Source organism: Elephas maximus, chromosome 7 (assembly GCF_024166365.1).
Source record: "Elephas maximus indicus isolate mEleMax1 chromosome 7, mEleMax1 primary haplotype, whole genome shotgun sequence".
NCBI lineage: Eukaryota > Metazoa > Chordata > Mammalia > Proboscidea > Elephantidae > Elephas > Elephas maximus.
Window position 1 is genome coordinate 129,645,463 of NC_064825.1, and position 18,098 is coordinate 129,663,560.

General features: G+C 49.6%; 3 protein-coding genes across 7 annotated transcripts in view; 1 reads left to right on the top strand and 2 right to left on the bottom strand.

Annotated features, from left to right (window-relative positions):
* BBS1 (Bardet-Biedl syndrome 1) overlaps positions 1-9,171 on the top strand; it is a 24,709-nt gene extending 15,538 nt beyond the window's left edge. For all 5 annotated transcript variants that reach the window (XM_049892576.1, XM_049892577.1, XM_049892579.1 and 2 more), the window contains one exon: positions 69-9,171. In XM_049892576.1, the coding sequence (XP_049748533.1) occupies positions 69-155 (87 nt within the window). In that variant the 3' untranslated portion in view covers positions 156-9,171. The remainder of the gene's footprint in view (positions 1-68) is intronic.
* On the bottom strand, positions 9,164-15,870 carry LOC126081096 (U3 small nucleolar RNA-associated protein 14 homolog A-like). Its single transcript, XM_049892575.1, has 2 exons — positions 15,786-15,870; positions 9,164-12,583 (listed from the first exon to the last, which is right to left on the bottom strand). The coding sequence occupies exon 2, from the start codon at positions 12,535-12,537 to the stop codon at positions 10,198-10,200; it is 2,340 nt and encodes a 779-aa protein (XP_049748532.1). The 5' UTR covers positions 12,538-12,583; positions 15,786-15,870; the 3' UTR covers positions 9,164-10,197.
* Positions 12,544-17,447, bottom strand: ZDHHC24 (zinc finger DHHC-type containing 24). Its single transcript, XM_049892581.1, has 3 exons — positions 17,126-17,447; positions 15,786-16,063; positions 12,544-13,624 (listed from the first exon to the last, which is right to left on the bottom strand). The coding sequence occupies exons 1-3, from the start codon at positions 17,404-17,406 to the stop codon at positions 13,329-13,331; spliced, it is 855 nt and encodes a 284-aa protein (XP_049748538.1). The 5' UTR covers positions 17,407-17,447; the 3' UTR covers positions 12,544-13,328.
* Positions 17,448-18,098: the final 651 nt, after the last annotated feature.

Below are 18,098 nucleotides of genomic sequence, written 5' to 3' on the forward strand. Positions count from 1 at the left end.
TTTGCAGGGAGCAGGAGGGAGGGGGTAATGGGTACATGCCCCCCACTGCACAGGCACCCCCTCCTCAGGTGCTGGTGCTTCGGGAAGGTCAGGCCGCGCCTCTGCTGAGTGCCCACGTCAACATGCCTGTGAGCGAGGGGCTGGCAGCCGCCTGACCCTACAAACCTGTGTGGAGCCAGAACCAGGGGACACACCAGCTCCGCTGGCTGGCAGGGCTCCACACAGCAGACAGTGCCCCTCTTTGCTCCTCAATGCCCCTTTCTCACCAACCCCACCGCTGTGCCTAGGGCAGCAGGTCAGCGAGCCCCCAGAGGGTTCAGCTCCTTCTCCTTCAGCTCCTGCTGCTCCTCCGCCCCCACCCCTGGTATTCTCCCGAAACCAGACCCAGGTCCAAAGGAGCAGCATGGACTGCGTAGAGGTGAGGTGAGGGGAGAGGCCCAGCCCTTCTCCTTGGCCTCTTCCCTTTGGCCGGTCACTCTGCTGCCAAGGTCTGAGACAGCCCTGTTCCCAGCTCGGCTTGTAGGCCAAGTACATGCTGTGGGCTCCCCTCATCGGCTGACCGAGGGGCCCCTCCTTCAGTTCCGAAGGCTTCCCTGAAATCTTGGACTCGGCCAGGGTCTTAGCCCTACGATGCTCCGGAAGGCTGCGGAACGGTAGAGGGCAGCCCCCACAGGGCGCTGAGGACCACACACAGCTGCCCCCAACCTGGATACTCATGCCCAGCAGAGGAAGGCTAAACCAGGCAGAGCAGAGGTGGGGCCAGGGTACACAGGGGAGGTGTCACAGAACTGCCCATCGAGATGCCCTCTTCAGCCCTGGCCCCCAGCTCAGTCATGTGGGCAGACAGTTCATGGGGCAGCAGCCACAGTGTGAGAGAATTAACTGGAAAGCCAAGGGCCAGCGACCCTGGGTGCCTCCAGGAGCCCCTGGCACATCTGCCTGGCCCACCTCCCTGTCCTCCTCTGTGGGGCTGGTGCTATAGGGGCTACCCTGTGGCACTTGTGAGCCAGGATCCATGCCCCCTGGAGATCTTTACTGTCCCCTACCTGACCAGGTGCAGCCCATTGCTGGTGGACAGCTCAGCTTAGGGGAGGTAACCAAGCCCTCTGGGCTTCAGTGTCCCCACATGTAAAATGAGAGCTTCTGACCAGACTGTAACCTTCTTCAACTCTGACACCCCATCAACTTGGCAGCCCCTCAGGAGAAAACAAGGAGCCGGCTCCAGAAAGGTGACACTTGACAGGAATCACTGCAGAACTTTTGCTTTTGAGCCAAGGGCCCAAGCCTCTGTGCCCAAGACACAGTGGGAGACAGGGTGACAGCCACAGCCCACCCTGCCCTTGGCATGGTGAGGGAAGTAAGGGGTCTGGCCCAAAGAAAGAACCCGTCCCCTCTTCTCTGCCTGCCCGGCCACAGTTGAAGCAGCCACTCACTAACACAGTGTCGTTGGGTTAGGATGGCGAAGGGTTTCCGGATCTAAGGGTTTCCAGATCAAGCCAGCACAGGCACAGCTGGGACAAGCAGGAGCTTAACCTGGAAATGGAAAGATGTGGCTTGGAGGGAGTGTCGCCCCCGAGGGCAGCTGTCAGTCAGAGATTTCAACTTAACCTGGAAGAACTTTCTAATGGAGCTTACCAGACAGGGAAGTACCTAGAAGGCAACCAGCTCCTTGTCCCTGGAGCTGTGCAAGCAGGGGCCAGGCTGTCACGTGGAGGGTAGTGTGCTGGGCCAGGCGACATCACCGTCCCTTCACCCCACTTAAGCTAGGAACCAGGAACTCAGAACAAGAAAGTCTGATCCAAGTCCTACTCAGAGCTATTAATAAATGAGGAGGAGGAGAAACCGCGCCTACCTGTGCCCATTGCCTAAGGTGGATTTATAAAGTGTGATACTTTTTTCTCCAGTTGCCAGTGGGTGAGTTCTGACTCATGGCGAGTTCAAGTGTAATACTCTGTAACATATAGTGTAATACTGTCGTTAGTTGTCAAGTCAGTATTGACTCAAGACAACCCTGTGTGTGCAGAGTCAAACTGCTGTGTTGAGTTTTCAAGGCTGTGACCTTTCAGAAGCAGATTGCCAGGCCTGTCTTCTGAGGTACCGGTGGGTTCGAATCGCCAGCCTTTCTTCTAATAATCGAGCGCTTAACCATTTGCGCCACCCAGGGACTCCAGTAATACATGCCCCTTATTAAAAATAGATATGTGAACTGCACTGTGGACAAGTGTACACCAAACAATATAAAGAAGAAAAAGTACCCGGTTCCCACTGCACGTACTGGTTAGAGCTAAGGAAATTGTGTACATTAAGGATGAGGAAAAGGAGGTTAAAGTCACTGTCCTTTTTTTTAAAAAAAAAAAAAATATCAAAAAGCATGTACCTACTTGTTGTTAGGTGCCATTGAGTCGGTTCCGACTCATAGCAACCCTGTGTACAACAGAACCAAACACTGTGCCATCCTCACAATCATTGTCATGTTTGACCCCATTGTTGAAGCCACTGTGTCAATCCATCTCGTTGAGGGTCATCCTCTTTTTTGCTGACCCTGTGCTTTACCAAGCATAATGTCCTCCTCCAGGGACTGATCCCTCCTGACAGCATGTCCAAAGTATGTGAGACAAAGTGTCACCATCCTTGCTTCTAAGGAGCATTCTGGTTGTACCTCTTCCAAGACAGATTTGTTCTTTCCTTTGGCAGTCCATGGTCTATTTAATATTCTTCACCAACCCTGTCTCTCAAAGGCATCAGTTTTTCGGTCTTCCTTATGCATTGTCCAGCTGTCACATGCATATGAGGCAATTGAAAACACCGTGGCTTGGGTCAGGTGCACCTTAGTCCTCAAGGTGACATCTTTGCTTTTGAACACTTTGAAGAGGTCTTTTGCAGCAGATTTGCCCAACGCAATGCATCATTTGATTTCCTGACCGCTGCTTCCATGGGTGTTGATTGTGGATTCAAGTAAAATGAAATCCTTGACAACCTCAATGTTTTCTCCATTTATCATGATGTTGGTTATTGGTCCAGTTGTGAGGATTTTTGTTTTCTTTATGTTGAGGTGCAATCCATACTGAAGGCTGTGGTCTTTGATCTTCATCAGTAAGTGCTTCAAGTCCTCTTCACTTTTAGCAAGCAAGGTTGTGTCATCTGCGTAACGCAGGTTGTTCATGAATCTTCCTCCAGTCGTTATGCCCCATTCTTCATATAGTCCAGCTTCTTGGATTATTTGCTTAGCATACAGATTGAGTAAGTATGGTAAAAGGATACAATTCTTGATGCACACTTTGCCTGATTTTAAACCACACAGTATCCCGTTTTTCTGTTTGAACAGCTGCCTCGATCTGTGTATAGATTCCTCATGAGCACAATTAAGTGTTCTGGAATTCCTGTTCTTTGCAATGTTATCCGTAATTTGTTATGATCCACACAGTCAAATGCCTCTGTGTCGTCACTAAAACACAGGAAAACATCCTTCTGGTATTCTCTGCTTTCAGCCAGGAGCCATCTGGCATCAGCAATAATATCCCTGGTTCCATGTCCTCTTCCGAATCCAGCTTGGGTATCTGGCAGTTCCCTGTAAATGTATTGCTGCAGCCGCTTTTGAATAATCTTCAGCAAAATTTTACTTGCATGTGATATTGATATTGTTTGATAATTTCCACATTCGGTGGGATCACCTTTCTTTGGAATAGGCATAAACATGGATCTCTTCCAGTCAGTTGGCTGCGTAGCTGTCTTCCATATTTCTTGGAGTAGACAAGTGAGGACTTCAGCGCTGCATCTGTTTGTTGAAATATCTCAGTTGGTATTCCATCAATTCTGGAGCCTCGTTTTTCACCAATGCCTTCAGTGCAGCTTGGACCTCTTCCTTCAGTACCATTGGTTCCCGATCATATCCTACCTCCTGAAATGGTTGAATGTTGACTCTGTATTTCTTCCATCTTCTTTTGATGCTTCCTGCATCGTTTAATATTTTCCCCATAGAATCCTTCAGTATTGCAACTTGAGGCTTGAATATTTTTCTTCTATTCTTTCAGCTTGAGAAATGCTGAGTGTTCTTCCCTTTTAGTTTTCTAACTCCAGGTCTTTGCACACTTCGTTGTAATACTTTGTTTTCTCTAGCCACCCTTTGAAATCTTCTGTTCAGCTCTTTTACTTCATCATTTTTTCCGTTTGCTTCAGAGTCTCTTCTGACATCCATTTTAGTCTTTTCTTTCCTGTCTTTTGCTTTCTTCATGTGTGATGTTCTTGATGTCATCCCACACCTCATCTGGTCTTCAGTCATTAGTATTCGATGAGTCAAGTCTATTCTTGAGATAGTCCCTGAATTCAGGTGAGATATACTCAAGGTTGTACTTTGGCTCTTGTGGACCTGTTTTAATTTTCTTCAACTTCAGCTTGAGTTTGCATATGAGCAACTGATGATCTGTTCTACAGTCAGCCTCTGGCCTTGCTCTGACTGATGATATTGAACTTCTCCATTGTCTCTTTCCACGGGTGTAGTTGGTTTGATTCCTGTGTATTCCATCTGGCAAGGTCCATGTGTATAATTGCTGTTTATGTTTTTGACAAAGGTATTTCCAATTAATAGGTCGTTGGCTGCAAAATTCTATCATTCGCTCTCCAGTGTAGTTTCTATCACAAAGGCCATATTTTCCAACTTTGTTCCAACTTTGTTTCCAACTTTCTCGTTTCAATCACCAATAATTATCAATGCATCCTGATTGAATGTTCAGTCAATTGCAGACTGCAGAAGTTGATAAAAATCTTCAGTTTCTTCATCTTTGGCATTAGTGGTTGGTACATAAATTTGAATAATAGTCGTATTAACTGGTCTTCCTTGTAGGCATACGGATATTATCCTATCACTGACAGCACTGTACTTCAGGATAGATCTTGAAATGCTCTTTTCCTCAATGATTATGACACCATTCCTCTTCAAATTGTCATTCCCAGCACGGACCATATGATAGTCCAATTCCAAATGGCCATTACCAGTTCATTTCAGCTCACTAATGCCTAGAATATCAAACTTTTTAAGCATTCCATTTCATTTTTGAGAACTTCCAATTCTCCTAGATTCATACTTCGTACATTCCACATTCTGATTATAATGGATGTTTCAAAGGCTGCACTCTATGGAAGCTGACTGCCACATCTTCAGCAGCTGTTAGATTTGAAACACTGACCTATTCAGCAGGTCATTTATACCAATTGCTAATTCTTCCCCCAGGAGTCCCTAGGTGGCACAAACAAGCACTTGACTGCTAACCAAGAGGGTGGTGGTTTACAGGTACCCAGAGGTGCGTCAGAGGAAAGGCCTGGTGATCCGTGCCTGAAAGGTGACAGGCTCAACGGCAACAGCAACAACAAAGTCTTCTACCGGTTCCACTATCTCCCCGTGCTTCAGTGAAGCCGCCTGCTCCCGAGGCTGCTACAGAGCTGCGCTCCTAGGGCTTCCCTTTGCCTCTCCCGGGCTACATCCCCTGATTCCTGGACCCCATGTCTTTTCCGGGCTACATCCCCTGATTCCTGGACCCCATGTCTTCTCCGGGCTACATCCCTGGATTCCTGGACCCCATGTCTGTCTTCTCCGGGCTACATCCCCTGATTCCTGGACCCCATGTCCTCTCCCTTTATAGTTCTTTTACCCTTCATTTGGTGAAGAAGCCTATCTTCAGGTACCTTCTTTCAAAAGTCATTAGAGTTAAAAATTCTAAGACATTGCTTGTGTGAAACTTTATTCAGTTCTCACACTCATGATAGCTTGGCTGAGGTATAAAACTCAAAGCTGAAAATCATTTTCATGTAGGCAAGGACTCCTTGGTCTTCCAGCTCCTGGTAATGCTTACTGAGCAGTTCCATGCCATTCCTACTTCTTCTCTTTCTTTGAGGGTTCGACGTTTCAGGACGTGCCTTCCTGTGTACCCTACTCGTTGTGCTGGGCACTACTTAGTCGGGGGACACATACATCCATCCTTCAGTTTCAGGAAATTTTGTTTGCATCCTTTCTTTAGGGATTTTCTCCCCTTTTTTTCTCTGTTCTCTCTGGAGCGCCTGTTAAGCCCAGCATCTAATAAATTGTAATTCCAGAAAGAATAGCATTGATTCTCTGATTTTCTTCTGTCATATTGTCTTTCTGTTCAGTTTTCTGAGATAGTTCTATCTTCCAGCTCTTCTCCTGAATTTTTTTAATTTCCAACTCCTCTCATCAATCCTTAATTGTGATATTTTTTCAAAGATGCAGTATCTTCTCACTTGTCTGAGAACATTCTCTTTTTTTCTTTCATTCCTTGCATTATCACTGTTTCCTCTGAGTTTTATGTTTACCTCCAAGATGGGGAGTCTAAATCAGGACCGCAAAGAACTTATATGCAGTGTAAAAGTGAACTAGATAAACCACCCCACCTTCCTTCTCAAGAGAACCACCAAGGAAAATTGCCTGTATCCAAGCTTAGTGCTGGGTACACGTGGAGGGACCATTCCTCAAAATTTTTAACCAGCCCTGATTAAGAGTTTGTGACTTGAATTGAATACCTGGGTGGTCCAAAAGGCCCCAAGTTGGAAATTTAGTTTAAAGCTGGGCAAGGTTTGTGTGTCATCAGGCAACTGACAGACAAAAACATTTCCTCTCTTGAGTAATTTACTTTTAACCCAATCCCAAAGAATCCCCATTGATAAGATTCTAGGAAATATGAACTCACTGTCCAAAATCACAAATTGCAGGAAAAAAAGGTATAATGCCTGAGCAAGAACCAACAGAAACAAGAGCCTGCAGAATCAGACTCACAAGGATTTATTGCAATTACCAAACACAGAATATAAAATGTTTTCAATATATTTAAAGAAAATATGAGTAAAGAGCAAGAGATTATGTAAAATGCTGAAGCAGATTTGAAAAGAACTAGAAAAGTAAAATATTTGAAATGGATCAACTGGTAAAACTTTAAAAAAAAAAAAAGCTGGATAGGCTTAGCAACTGAAGAGAGAAGTAACTGGATGATAGAGCTGTAGGAATTACCCAGAATGACCAGGAACAGAGAGAGGTAACGGGAGCTATTAAGAAGCAAGAAGGATGGAGTAGAAAGGGCACAGGAAGTGTCCGAAGATATAATGATGGAGAATTCTCTAGCACTGATCAAAGACATCAGTTCACAGAATCAGTAAACCCAATGAATCCCAACAGAATAAGTGAGAAGAAGTCCACGATTGGGCACCTCGTCGTAAGAACAGAGCACACCAAAGATCCTAAAAGGAGAGACCAAAGTGGCTTCGTGAGGAAAAAGCGTGGAAGCAGTGGTAATTGTACGACACAGCGGATATAATAAACGTCACTGACTTGTGCATGTCAGAATGGCGGAGATGGTAAATGTTACATTTCACCACAAGAAAAATGTTTTTAAAAAGTGATCTTCAAAGGATCAACCACAACAAAAGGATGACAGATCACTTAACAGCAACAAAGGAGACCAAGAGATAGCAGTATAATATCTTCAACGTTTCGAGAGAAAGTAACTACGGGAAAACCTGTGCACGTCAGAACCTGTGTAAGACAGAAACCTGGCAGAGAAGGAAAACTCAAATATTTTCCGCTAAAACGAGCTATAGAAAAGTGGTATATTTCTGCCCTGTCAAAGGCAGAAAACTTGTGAGACCTGGAAAAACAAGGCAGTCTTGTCAAGTTCCAGCTTTCAGAGGTTTCACTGTATTAACCTAGAGTTCTACACCCAGCAAAAATAACTTTAAATAAAAATAATTAAAAAAAAAAAACTAGAAAAGGTGGGACAAACAGCACAAAATAAGGTGATAGAAATATATCCAAGTATAAAATTACAGTAAATATAAATGACTGAACACTTGAATTAGAATACAAAAGATGTTATTTAGATAATAAAATCCATCTGTAGTCTTCTTAAGAGACAAAGATTGAAAATAAAACTCAGCATATTTGGAATAGAAGTTCCTCAGCTTAATGAAGGGCATAGGACATCATGCTTGGTAGAGGGTCAGCAAAAAGATGAAGACCCTCAACGAGGTGGACTGACACAGCGGCTGCAACAATGGGCTCAAGCATAAAAATTGTGAGGATGGCGCAGGGCTGACCGGCCAGTGTTCCGTTCTGTGGTACATGGGGTCGCTATGAGTCGGAACCGACTCGACAGCACCTAACAATAAAAAACCCACGAATTGACTCGACAGCAACAAGTTTATAAAAACCCACAGCAAACATATTTAATGGTGAAATACTGAAATTATTCCCTTTGAGGGCAAAACAAGTCAAGTGTTTGCTACCTTTATTCCACACTATATGGCAGTCTCACCCATCTTGAAGGGGCAAGAAATGCAATTATAAGAATTAAAAGGAAGAACAAAACTGTCTTTTCATAGATGATATGATTCTAAATATGAACTGAGAGGAATCTACACGTAAATTATAAGAATAAATTTTGACAAATTTGCTGGACACATTCTACTTTCAAAAACTATGTATAATAGCATAAAAATATCAAGTACTTAAGAAAAAATGAACAAAGTCGTGATCTGAGAAAAAATATGTAACTTTATTGAAAAAACATTAAATACAGAAATACAGCATGTTCATGAACTGGAAAATTCAATTTCATGGAGACGTCAATTTCCCCAAACTGATGCATTGATTCAGTCTGGTTCCATTCACAATCTCAAAGGGGTTTTTATGGGTGGGACCTGATAAGCTGACTCTAAAATTTACATGGAAGACAACAGACCGAGAATAGACTTTAGCGGATGATACAAGGGTAGACAAAATGACCAGTGAAACAAATAGAAAACTAAACTGTAGTCTTTGCAGTGGATCGCTGTCCAGCAGGGAAAAGGGGACCCCATAGCTCCGTGCATTAATGTGGATAAATGTCAGACACATAACGAGTGAAAAGCCAAGTCAGAGAAGAATGAACATGGTATAGATTCCATTTACATAAAATTCACAAACATACCAAACTAATACCAGCTTAGGAAATAAAACTATAAAGCAACACCAGGGAATGCCTAAGACTGTGTCCCCTGCATGGAGGGGGCACGAGGGGCGTCAAATGTGGTGGTGGTCCTTTTCTCACATGGGGGTGGAGGGGCAGGTTGTTGCTCTTTGTTTTACTAATATTTCCTGGCATCTCATCACTATTTAACAAACAGCAAGAGAATAAGATGTTCTGGAAGTAGAGGAGGGAAGAGGAACAATCTGCCGAGGGTTGTACAGCCCAAACTGCCAGGTACGCAAAGTTCCTAACATAGTTAAAAAATAAAAGTTAAAAGTTAGTAATACATCAGGCCATTTGGGTAGGAAAAAAACCCACCAAGCAGCTGGACCCTCTGTGGGCATGGGCAGGGCCTGTCAGAGGAGTGGGCTTCTCTGGGGACCCTGGGGGAGCACACCGGCCATTTCCCTGGTGGATCCTCCAGCAGCCATATCACGTAACACTCATTTTTGCTTAGTTTTTGGTCCAGCTCCTTACCCCCACCCTCTCCTGTGCCCAGTGCCCCTGACACTCAGACCTTCTCAGGTTCAGTTAATTCTCCGAGTAACCTACCGCTCTCAGGCGGAGCTACCTGGCTACAAGGTGTGGGGCGGGGCTGTGCAGGGAGGGCGCACCCACTGCTCCTCCTGTAGACTTTGCATCCGTTCCCGCCCCCTTGCCTCACCTCACCTTCCCCAGTCCCGGTGGAACTGCGAGCCTCTGCAGGGCTCTGGGGGCAGTTTGACCTGCCTCTGGGAACGCTGACATTCCGCTTCTGATTATCTGCTAAGGGAGTAAACAGGTCTCTACCCACTTTCCATCTTTTAAAACTTGTCTGACTCTTTGGTCTACTGTTTTCTGCCCTCCTATTTTCCTTCTCCTTGTAAACTGATATAATTTCTTGTAGTTATTCTAGTGAGATTTTAAGAGGAAGCAGAGATAAAGCCATGTGTTCGAACGGGCCACTGGAAGTCTATCAACTGTAAAGATACTGAAATACAAATATTTAACGAACGGCTCCTCAAGAGCCCACAGAGAGGAACACCGTCATTCACAGATGCTTGGATGTCCCCAGCCAGTTCCTTTGCCCTGATTTTTTTCCTACTCCCTTTCTTTCTAAAGCGCAGTTTAACTATGTGCACAGCGTGGTAAGGCACTTTTGGAACTGACGGTACAGATGACAGGAACGCCAAGCCCAATAAGGAAGTGATCAGGACATCAAGACGTCATCTCCAGCAACTCCGCCTACGGAGTTTTTCTTCAGGGGTCTTTTGTGATGGATGGAGAGTCGCTTTGGGTTCCTCTGTACCACGGAGAGGTCCGACCTTGAGGAAGACCGGTAGCCCACGTCCTCAGCTTCTATGGGCTTAATGATACGGCCTGGCTTAGTGACAACCTTGGGGGTAGTCAGCTTGTGGAAGGCCCTCTGGGTGTTCCACATAGACCCTATAGGGGTCCGAATGGTCCTTTCAAATTGCTGATGGTGGCTGAATGGGTATGGAAGCACGTGCACCTGGTGAGCTGCGGCGTGGATGTTGCGCTCCTCACTGATAATCACATTCGGCAAATTCTCGTCTTTTCTTGGAGGACCCTCAGGGGCTTTCATTAAAAAACAGCGTCTTTTTTTGGCACGGGGCTGTAGGCCCACACCGCCCCACTCGCCCCAGCCAGGCAGCGTCAGGTCCATGTCCTTTGGCTTACTCGCCTCCACAGCTTCCCTCTTCTCTTTCAAGAAGTCTCTGATGACATCATCCCCAGCAAAAGCTTCCTTTATCATCTGCTTTTGGTCTCTCTCTTCTTCACCTTCCAACTTGTCTATCGTCGTAGGAACTGCCAAAGACTCCCTGGAAGGAGATTTTGTGGTCAGGAGGTTCTGTAAATCAATCATTTGCTCCTTCCTTTTCTTCTTCTTCGGGGCATCAGGCTGATTATTTGCGTTCTTCTCCATCTGTTGCCCTTGTAACACAGGTCTGCGAAGTTCCGTATTTTGCGAACAGCCTCCTTTGCCCAGCTCTTTTGAAGTCTGCACTCTCTCTGGCCTCTGCGGCAACAAGGGCTCCTCCTCCTCCCGGGCCGGTTTCTCTCGCTGGACTGGGAGAATGGCCCCCGCTGAGTTCGCTTTTTGCTTCCTGGGCTGACGGTGTTCCTTGCTGAGTTTCTGAGACAGCGCCCTCAATTCGGACAGCACCTCCTGGCTGCTAGGGTCTTGTGTTTCTTGACGACCTACGGGCTTGGTGTCCTGGTTGAGCTCAGGCCTTTTCCTAAGGCATCGCCTTTCCTCAGATTCTTTCAGCAACATTGCTTCTTCTGCTACTGGACCTTCTTCCCCCTCACCTTCTGAATCCTCGAAGGCCAGGTGCTCAGGAAGCTGTTCAGGGTCCTTCGGGACTTCAGCCTCTTTCACATCACTGGTGCAACTTGTGTGCATCCAGGGGTTGGGCCCATGTGTGTCCATCTGGACTTCGTTCACGACATCAGGGACAAAGAGTCCATCCTCCTCTACAGCCCCCTCCTCTTCCTCACTCTCAGAAGGTGCCTGGAGTTTCTGTGTCAGTTCTTTGTTCTTGGCCAACTGTTCCTGCGTGGCCTGGTGAGCCTCTGGGTCATATTTGGCCATAATTGCCCTGGACTTGGCCCACTTCCCCTTGTTCTGGTGCTTCAGGCTCATCCGCTCCACCATCCTGGCCTTTTCGATTTTCTCCAGTTCTTCTAATGCTGTGGTAGGACTGGCCTTCTGAAGGGTCTCAAAGTCTTTTAGGGCTATCTTGGCCTTTCCTTTCTTCACAACTTTGTGATACTTTTTGCTTTTGATTTTCTTCTCTCTCCGAGCCTTGGCCTCATAGTAGGACTGCAGGGCCCGGGCTTTCTGAAGCTCTGCTTGGCGCATCTGAGCCTCTTCCAGGCTCGTGGCTTTGAGAGAGGCCTTCTCCACTGGAGTCAGTAAAGGGTCTATCACTGGCTGCTTGTTCTTGTGGAGGACGTTAAAAATTTCCTGCTCCAGGGGACTTCTTGCCTTCCAGCCACCGAGCACATGTTCAATGGGAGCAAAGTCCAGCTGCTGCTGCTTCAGGGGAAAAACCAGCTGCTCTGCGTTCCGGTTCTTTAGAACTACAGGATCCCATTTGGAAAGAGCTTGGGAGGTTGTACTGAATGCCACTTCTCTGTGGATCTGTGCAGCCTCTTCTTGGTCAAGGGGCAACTCCACAGTCTTCTTTGCTTGGACCCCCTTCAGCTGCTTTTTCACCGTGGCCAAGGAGGATGAAGTTTTAATGGGCTGAAGCAGATCTGAGAGGACCAGCTGTTCTCCTGTTCCTTCACAACCGACACTGAACTCCGACACATCCCGACTGGCCTCTGATCTCTCAGCCAGTTTCCGCCTATTCTTTCCATCAAGGGAACTGATTGCTTCCAGAAGCTTTTGATGCTTCCTCTCTCTATCACTGTCCCCTTCGTCTTCACTGGTGCTCCAGGGGCAGTCCTTTGGCAAATCCGCTAATTCTTCCTGATGGCTCAAAGTCAGAAGGCTCTTTGCTGCCCCATTTGCACTCATCTTCACAGTCTCATTCTCACAGATGAGCCCTACTCACTTCCTTTTGCTGTGTACAGGTGAAGGAGAAAGCACAAAGACCTGGGTTCAAATCCTGACTCCTCCATTTACTACCCCATGATTTTATCCCATCAAACTCTAAAAGCTTTATGTTTTCCACCCACAAAATAACGGTCATAACTGCTGCCCAATGTGGCTAGAGAGAGGGTCAATGGCCTTGCTGTTGCAGAAATGCTTCTAGCTCTAAAGACCTGAACCTAGGGAGGAACGTCTGTGTTCTCATACCTTGGCCCATGACAACACCATCTTGACCTGCAGCCCCACCCCCACCCCCCATGCCAAGGCCAGAGGAGGCAAAGCCCTGGCCCCTGAGCCCTCAGACACTCCCTAGTTTCCAGGCCTGTCAATCAGAGGGACCAGAAACAGTAGCTGAGGCAACAAAGCCAAGGGCCAGAAACCAAGCCAAGACGGTGGGAGGACAAGAACTAAGTGGGCGCTTTATTAGCCTGGTGAATGAGCAGTGAGGCTGGCCAAACAGCCCTTCCCAGGTCCTCCAGAGCACTTGGGGCCACCAACAGAGGCACAGTCACAGGGCCCCAGCCATGGATGGCTCGGGGTCCAAGTGGGGTAGGGGCACGGCTAAGGTGAAGCAAGGGGCTGGAGTTGCCAAATGGATCCCAAATTTCCAGCTTAGGCTGGCTGGTGCAGCAGCCTGGGTTATTTCCGGAGCAGCCACAGGCATTAAGGGCCAGCCTACTCCCTGTCGCCCAGTACAGTTTGAGCCCTTCCTGGAGTCAGGAAGCCATGAGGCCCCTGTCAGCTGGGGTCTGGAAAGAGATGCCGTCCCCAGGCAAGGGGGAGGCGAGGAAGGGCCAGAGCCACACGAGGACCCAGCGGGGCCCCAGGGCTTCCTGCAGGTTGTGGTAGGGGCCCAGGTCATAGGAGTGCTGGCCCCGGGCCCACTCCCAGGTGGTCTGGCCACGCAGCAGCAGCAGCCCGTGGAAGAGCAGCCCAGCCCCGCACAACAGTGCCCCCGCCACACACGTGTCCGTCACGAAGGCCAGGGCGAACTGCGCCAGAGACACCCTACCTGTGGAGAGAGGAGAGAGGGTGAGGGCAGCAATCAACCAGGTCCCCAGAGCCCAGCTCCTGCCCTCCCCTAACCGCCAACATGAAGCAGGGCTCCTCCCTCACTCAGCAAGCACCTCCCTGGCCAGCTGTGCCACGCTGGGAGACGGGAGCACACTGGACCCAGGCAGACACAGCCCCCTGCCTAAGAGAGACCCTCACTTACACATCTCAAACTGGGTGCTAAAAAAAGCCAAACCAAGCCTACTGCCGTCGTCAAGTCGATTCTGACTTATAACAACCCTACAGGACAGAGTAAAACTGCCCCATATAGTTTCCAAGGCTGTAAATCTTTACAGGAGCAGACTGCCACATCTTGCTCCCGTGAAGCGCCTGGTGGGTTTGAACCACTAACCTTTTGGTTAGCAGCTGAGTGCTTTAACCACTGTGCCACTAAACTGGGTTCTAGGCACTGTAAACACAAGGATGAGCTCAGCAAACATCTTGGCCCTCAGGGAGCTCACACACCAACACCCAGTGGATCACTTCTCAGCTACCTGATTACAGCTGTGATGTACATGACAGTGGAAAAGTGCAGCGTCTCGGATGGCCCTGGCCGCAGTCGCCACTGTGCATCTGCTGAACTAATGAACTACGAAATGCGGGAAAACATTATGCTCAGTGCAAGAAGCCAGACACAGAAGGCCACGTAGTGTATGATTCTATTTATATGAAATGTCCAGAACAGGCAAATCCAGAGAGACAGAAAGCAGATTAGGGGTTGCCTGGGACTGGGGGATGGGGAATATGAGGATGGAACGCTTAACGGGTACAGGGTTTCTTTTGCGGATGACGAAAAAATTCTGGGATTACCGAAAAGTCAGCCATTGAAAACCCTACGGAGCACAGTTCTACTCTGACAAGCACGGGGTCGCCATGAGTCAGAAGCAACTTGACAGCAACTGGTTTTCGGACGGTTGCACAACAGCGTGAATGTTCTAAAAGCCACTGAAATGCACACTTGAGAATGGTTACAATGGTGTCTGCTGTGTGAATTTTACCTCAATTTAAAAAAGGGAGAGACAGAGCCTACGGGGAAGAGAAAACACCATGATAACTTATTAAGAGGATGAGTTAAGGACACTTTATCTATTTTGGGCCATTTGCATAGACTCTGAAAGATGGGTGGTTTCAGCAGGGCCCAGGGCAGAGAGCCTGGGAGCTGGGGCCCCAGGCTGCAGTGAGCAGGGGGAGGGAGTAGAAGGCGCCATGCACTGGAGTCCAGGAGGTGTGGCTGGAGGGACTGAGTCTCAGTGAGACTGGGAGTTATGAGGAAGGTAGAGGAGGGATGGCCAGGAAGCGAGTGCGGACTGAGGAAGAAACAGACCAACCCCGTGGTGGCCTCCACAGGCTTCCCCTGGGCTGCAGGGAGTACAGGCCTCGGGTTGAGATAGACAGAATGAGCAAGTGCAGGGACAACTCAGGAGAGTCTAGTAACCACAAAACAAGTTCGGGGAAAGGGAGTCAGGGAAGAGAAAGCCCAAAGCATTCTGCAGGGAGAGAACAAAATGTATAAAGACTAGCGAGGTTTTTATCTTGCGTGGTGCTCTCCAGGCCATGGCCTCTCTGTCAGCCTCCTGATCCACATCTTCCCCTCGCATTGCATTCTCCTCGCCATTTCCAATAATGGGGCCTTCCTCTGTATATAACCTTCACTGGCTCCCCACCGCCCAATCAGATAAGGGCCATCTCCTCACACCAGCATACAAGGCCCTCCACCAGTCCTAACCTACCTCCCTAGCCTTAATTCCCACAATTCCCATCAAAGTCCCTGTGCTGCTTCCTGCCCAAACTCCGAGCCTTTGTTCATGCTGTTCCCCCTATTCCCCCACCATCCCTACTGAACTCCCACCGGTCTTTCCTGCTCAGCCAACACCTCCGAGAATGTTTTCTTCTCCCAGCCAGGACTCTGTACGTGGGTTAAGGCACTGTGTTTTATCCCCACTGTACCAGCAGGGCACAAGTCTGCCCTCTCCCTGCATGAAGGACACTGGGGTTGGGGCCCCAGGACACTGCCAGGAGAACCAGTAAGAAATCCCATCTCGCACCACAGTGAGCTTCCCCCCCTCCCCAGGCTAATGCCAGGGTGTCTGCCTCTCTGCAGCACCGCCCAGGCTCCTCACCTGTGAGCAGCATAAGCCAGGGCAGGAGGAGGAGTGTGGCTGCGTGGAGGGGGGCGTGGGCTCGCAGCAGGGCTGAAAGTGCAGGGCCCAGCAGCACCGAGACGTGGAGCAGGACGCCGGCAGCGTGAAGCAGCAGGCACAGGAAGGGCCGGTAGTTGCGGAAGCCCACGCAGCGGCCCAGCAGGCGGCAGTGGTGGTCCCGGCGCAGGACGCAGACACGGCAGGCAGAGCAGTGCCCGCTGCGTGGCGGCACCTGGCTCTGGCACTGGTAGCAGTAGCTGCAGAGAAGGCACCACAGGGTCAGAGTTCTCAGCAGCTCTGGATGCCCCATGTCATGCCCCAGGGCAGCCCCTGAGCCCATCCCAGGGGACCAGGAGCAGCCACTGAGCCCCAGGTTCTGCCTAAGTGCAGACTGAACAAAAACATTTCCCAGGCCCCTTCCAGCTCTAGCTCTGCAGACCAGAGGTCTCCAGCTCTAGCATCCCTGGTTCTAAGGCCTTCCTCTGGCCTCTCAAATCCAGGAGCAAACGTCTCACCGCCTCCACTGTCACCACCTTGGTGCAAGCCACCATGAGCTGTCCCCTCCTAGTCTCACCACCGTGGCCCAACTGATCCTTTTAAAACCTAAGTCGTGTCCCTCTGCTCAAATCCCTCCAATGACTCTCCATTTCAGTCCTAGTAAAAAGCAAAGCCGTTTTCTTTATTGTCCTACAAGGTCCTACATGCTCTGACCCCACCCGTTAGGTCTGGCACCTCTCTCCCCCTCCCTGACTCCACTCCAGCCACACTGATCTTGATGTCCCCAGAACATGAGAGGCACACAACTGCCTCGGAGCCTTTGCAATGTATGAACCCCCTGTCTGGAACACTCTTCCCCCCACCTCCTTCATGTTTTTGCTCAAAAGCCACCTTCTCAATGAGGCCAACCTTGACCACCCTATTGAAAACTGCAAGAAGCACCTCCTTTATCCTTCTCTACTTTTTGTTTCCAAAACACTATCATCTAACATTCTAAATAATTTACTTATTTATTATGCCTATAGTGTATTACTTCCCCCCTCCATGTTTTTTTTTTTCCATGTAATCAGCTCCAGATGGAGAATCTGTTTTACTGCATTCTCAGGGCCTAGAAGAGCGCCCGGCACATAGTAGGTGCTCAATAAATATTTATGAGTGAATGAATGCTACTCCTTCTGGCTCTACCTAGAATCCCAGGTTCTAAAGTTCTCTGGCCCTAACATCCCGGACCCTAACGTAACCTGGTTCTAACAACGCATGTCCGCGGGCCCCTCCCCCTATCCAAGGCGCCCGCTCCCCGCCGGACCCCGCGCCCCACTCACGCCCAGCCCTGGCCCAGCCCGCGGCCGGCCAGCATCACGCCCCGGATGCTGGGATCGGAGCGTAGGAAGAGCCCCACGTTGCCCAGCAGGTTGAGCAGCTGGAAGGCGGCCAGCGCGAGCTGCAAAGCCCTAGCCAGCGGTCCCAGCGGGGGCGGGCCGGGGCCCAGCACCAGCACGTAGGCCAGCTCTAGGCCCACGGCCGCGGCCCACAGCGCCGTGATCACAAGAGGGAGCCGCGCGGGCGCCCCCTCTGCGCTCCCCACCGCCCACGGCTGCCCCATGACCTGGGCCCACCCGCAGTCGGTTCCTAGTACCCCGCAGCTTCCGTATTGAGGCGGGGATAGCGGCAGACGGACGGCTGCCACGACCAATAGGAGCTCTTAAGGGAGCCGCCGGGAGATGCGGAGACGTGATTGGACGCCGGATGAACGGAGGCGATGCTTGGACTCCCGCTGGCGCCGGAGCCAGGATAGGGCTTGATGTCAAAGCCTCGCCTGCCCGCAGAGGCCCCGCCCCTTCCACAGAAGCCCCTCCCCTCCAACAGAAGCCCCGCCCCCGTCGGGCTGGCCCGCGCGCCAGCAGGATTGAATTGCGGTGTTGGAGGCGGCGGGGTTTCCCGGCTCAGCACATTCCCTCTCACCCCGCAGCCAACCCGATATTAATAGGTCTGCCTCGTCTAGGTCCAGCTGGCTTGCAGCCCTTTCGTATGCTCGGGTATCTCTCCCTCCATCACCCCAGAAAACACTCAAAACAACTCGGCGCCCCGGTGTTTCTCTGACATGGGGAGAGGGCTCCCAGTTTGCCACTCCGCGCGGCGCTGGAAGAGGGTCGGCGAGGCCCCAAGGGACGCCTCTAGAGCGGTCTGCATGCAGCCTCTAGGATTGTCGTCCCCTCCACTGTACAGATGTGGAAACTCAGAATTCTAAGGCCTGTGGCTTTCCTAAAGCCACACGGCGCCCAAGGGGCGGAGCCG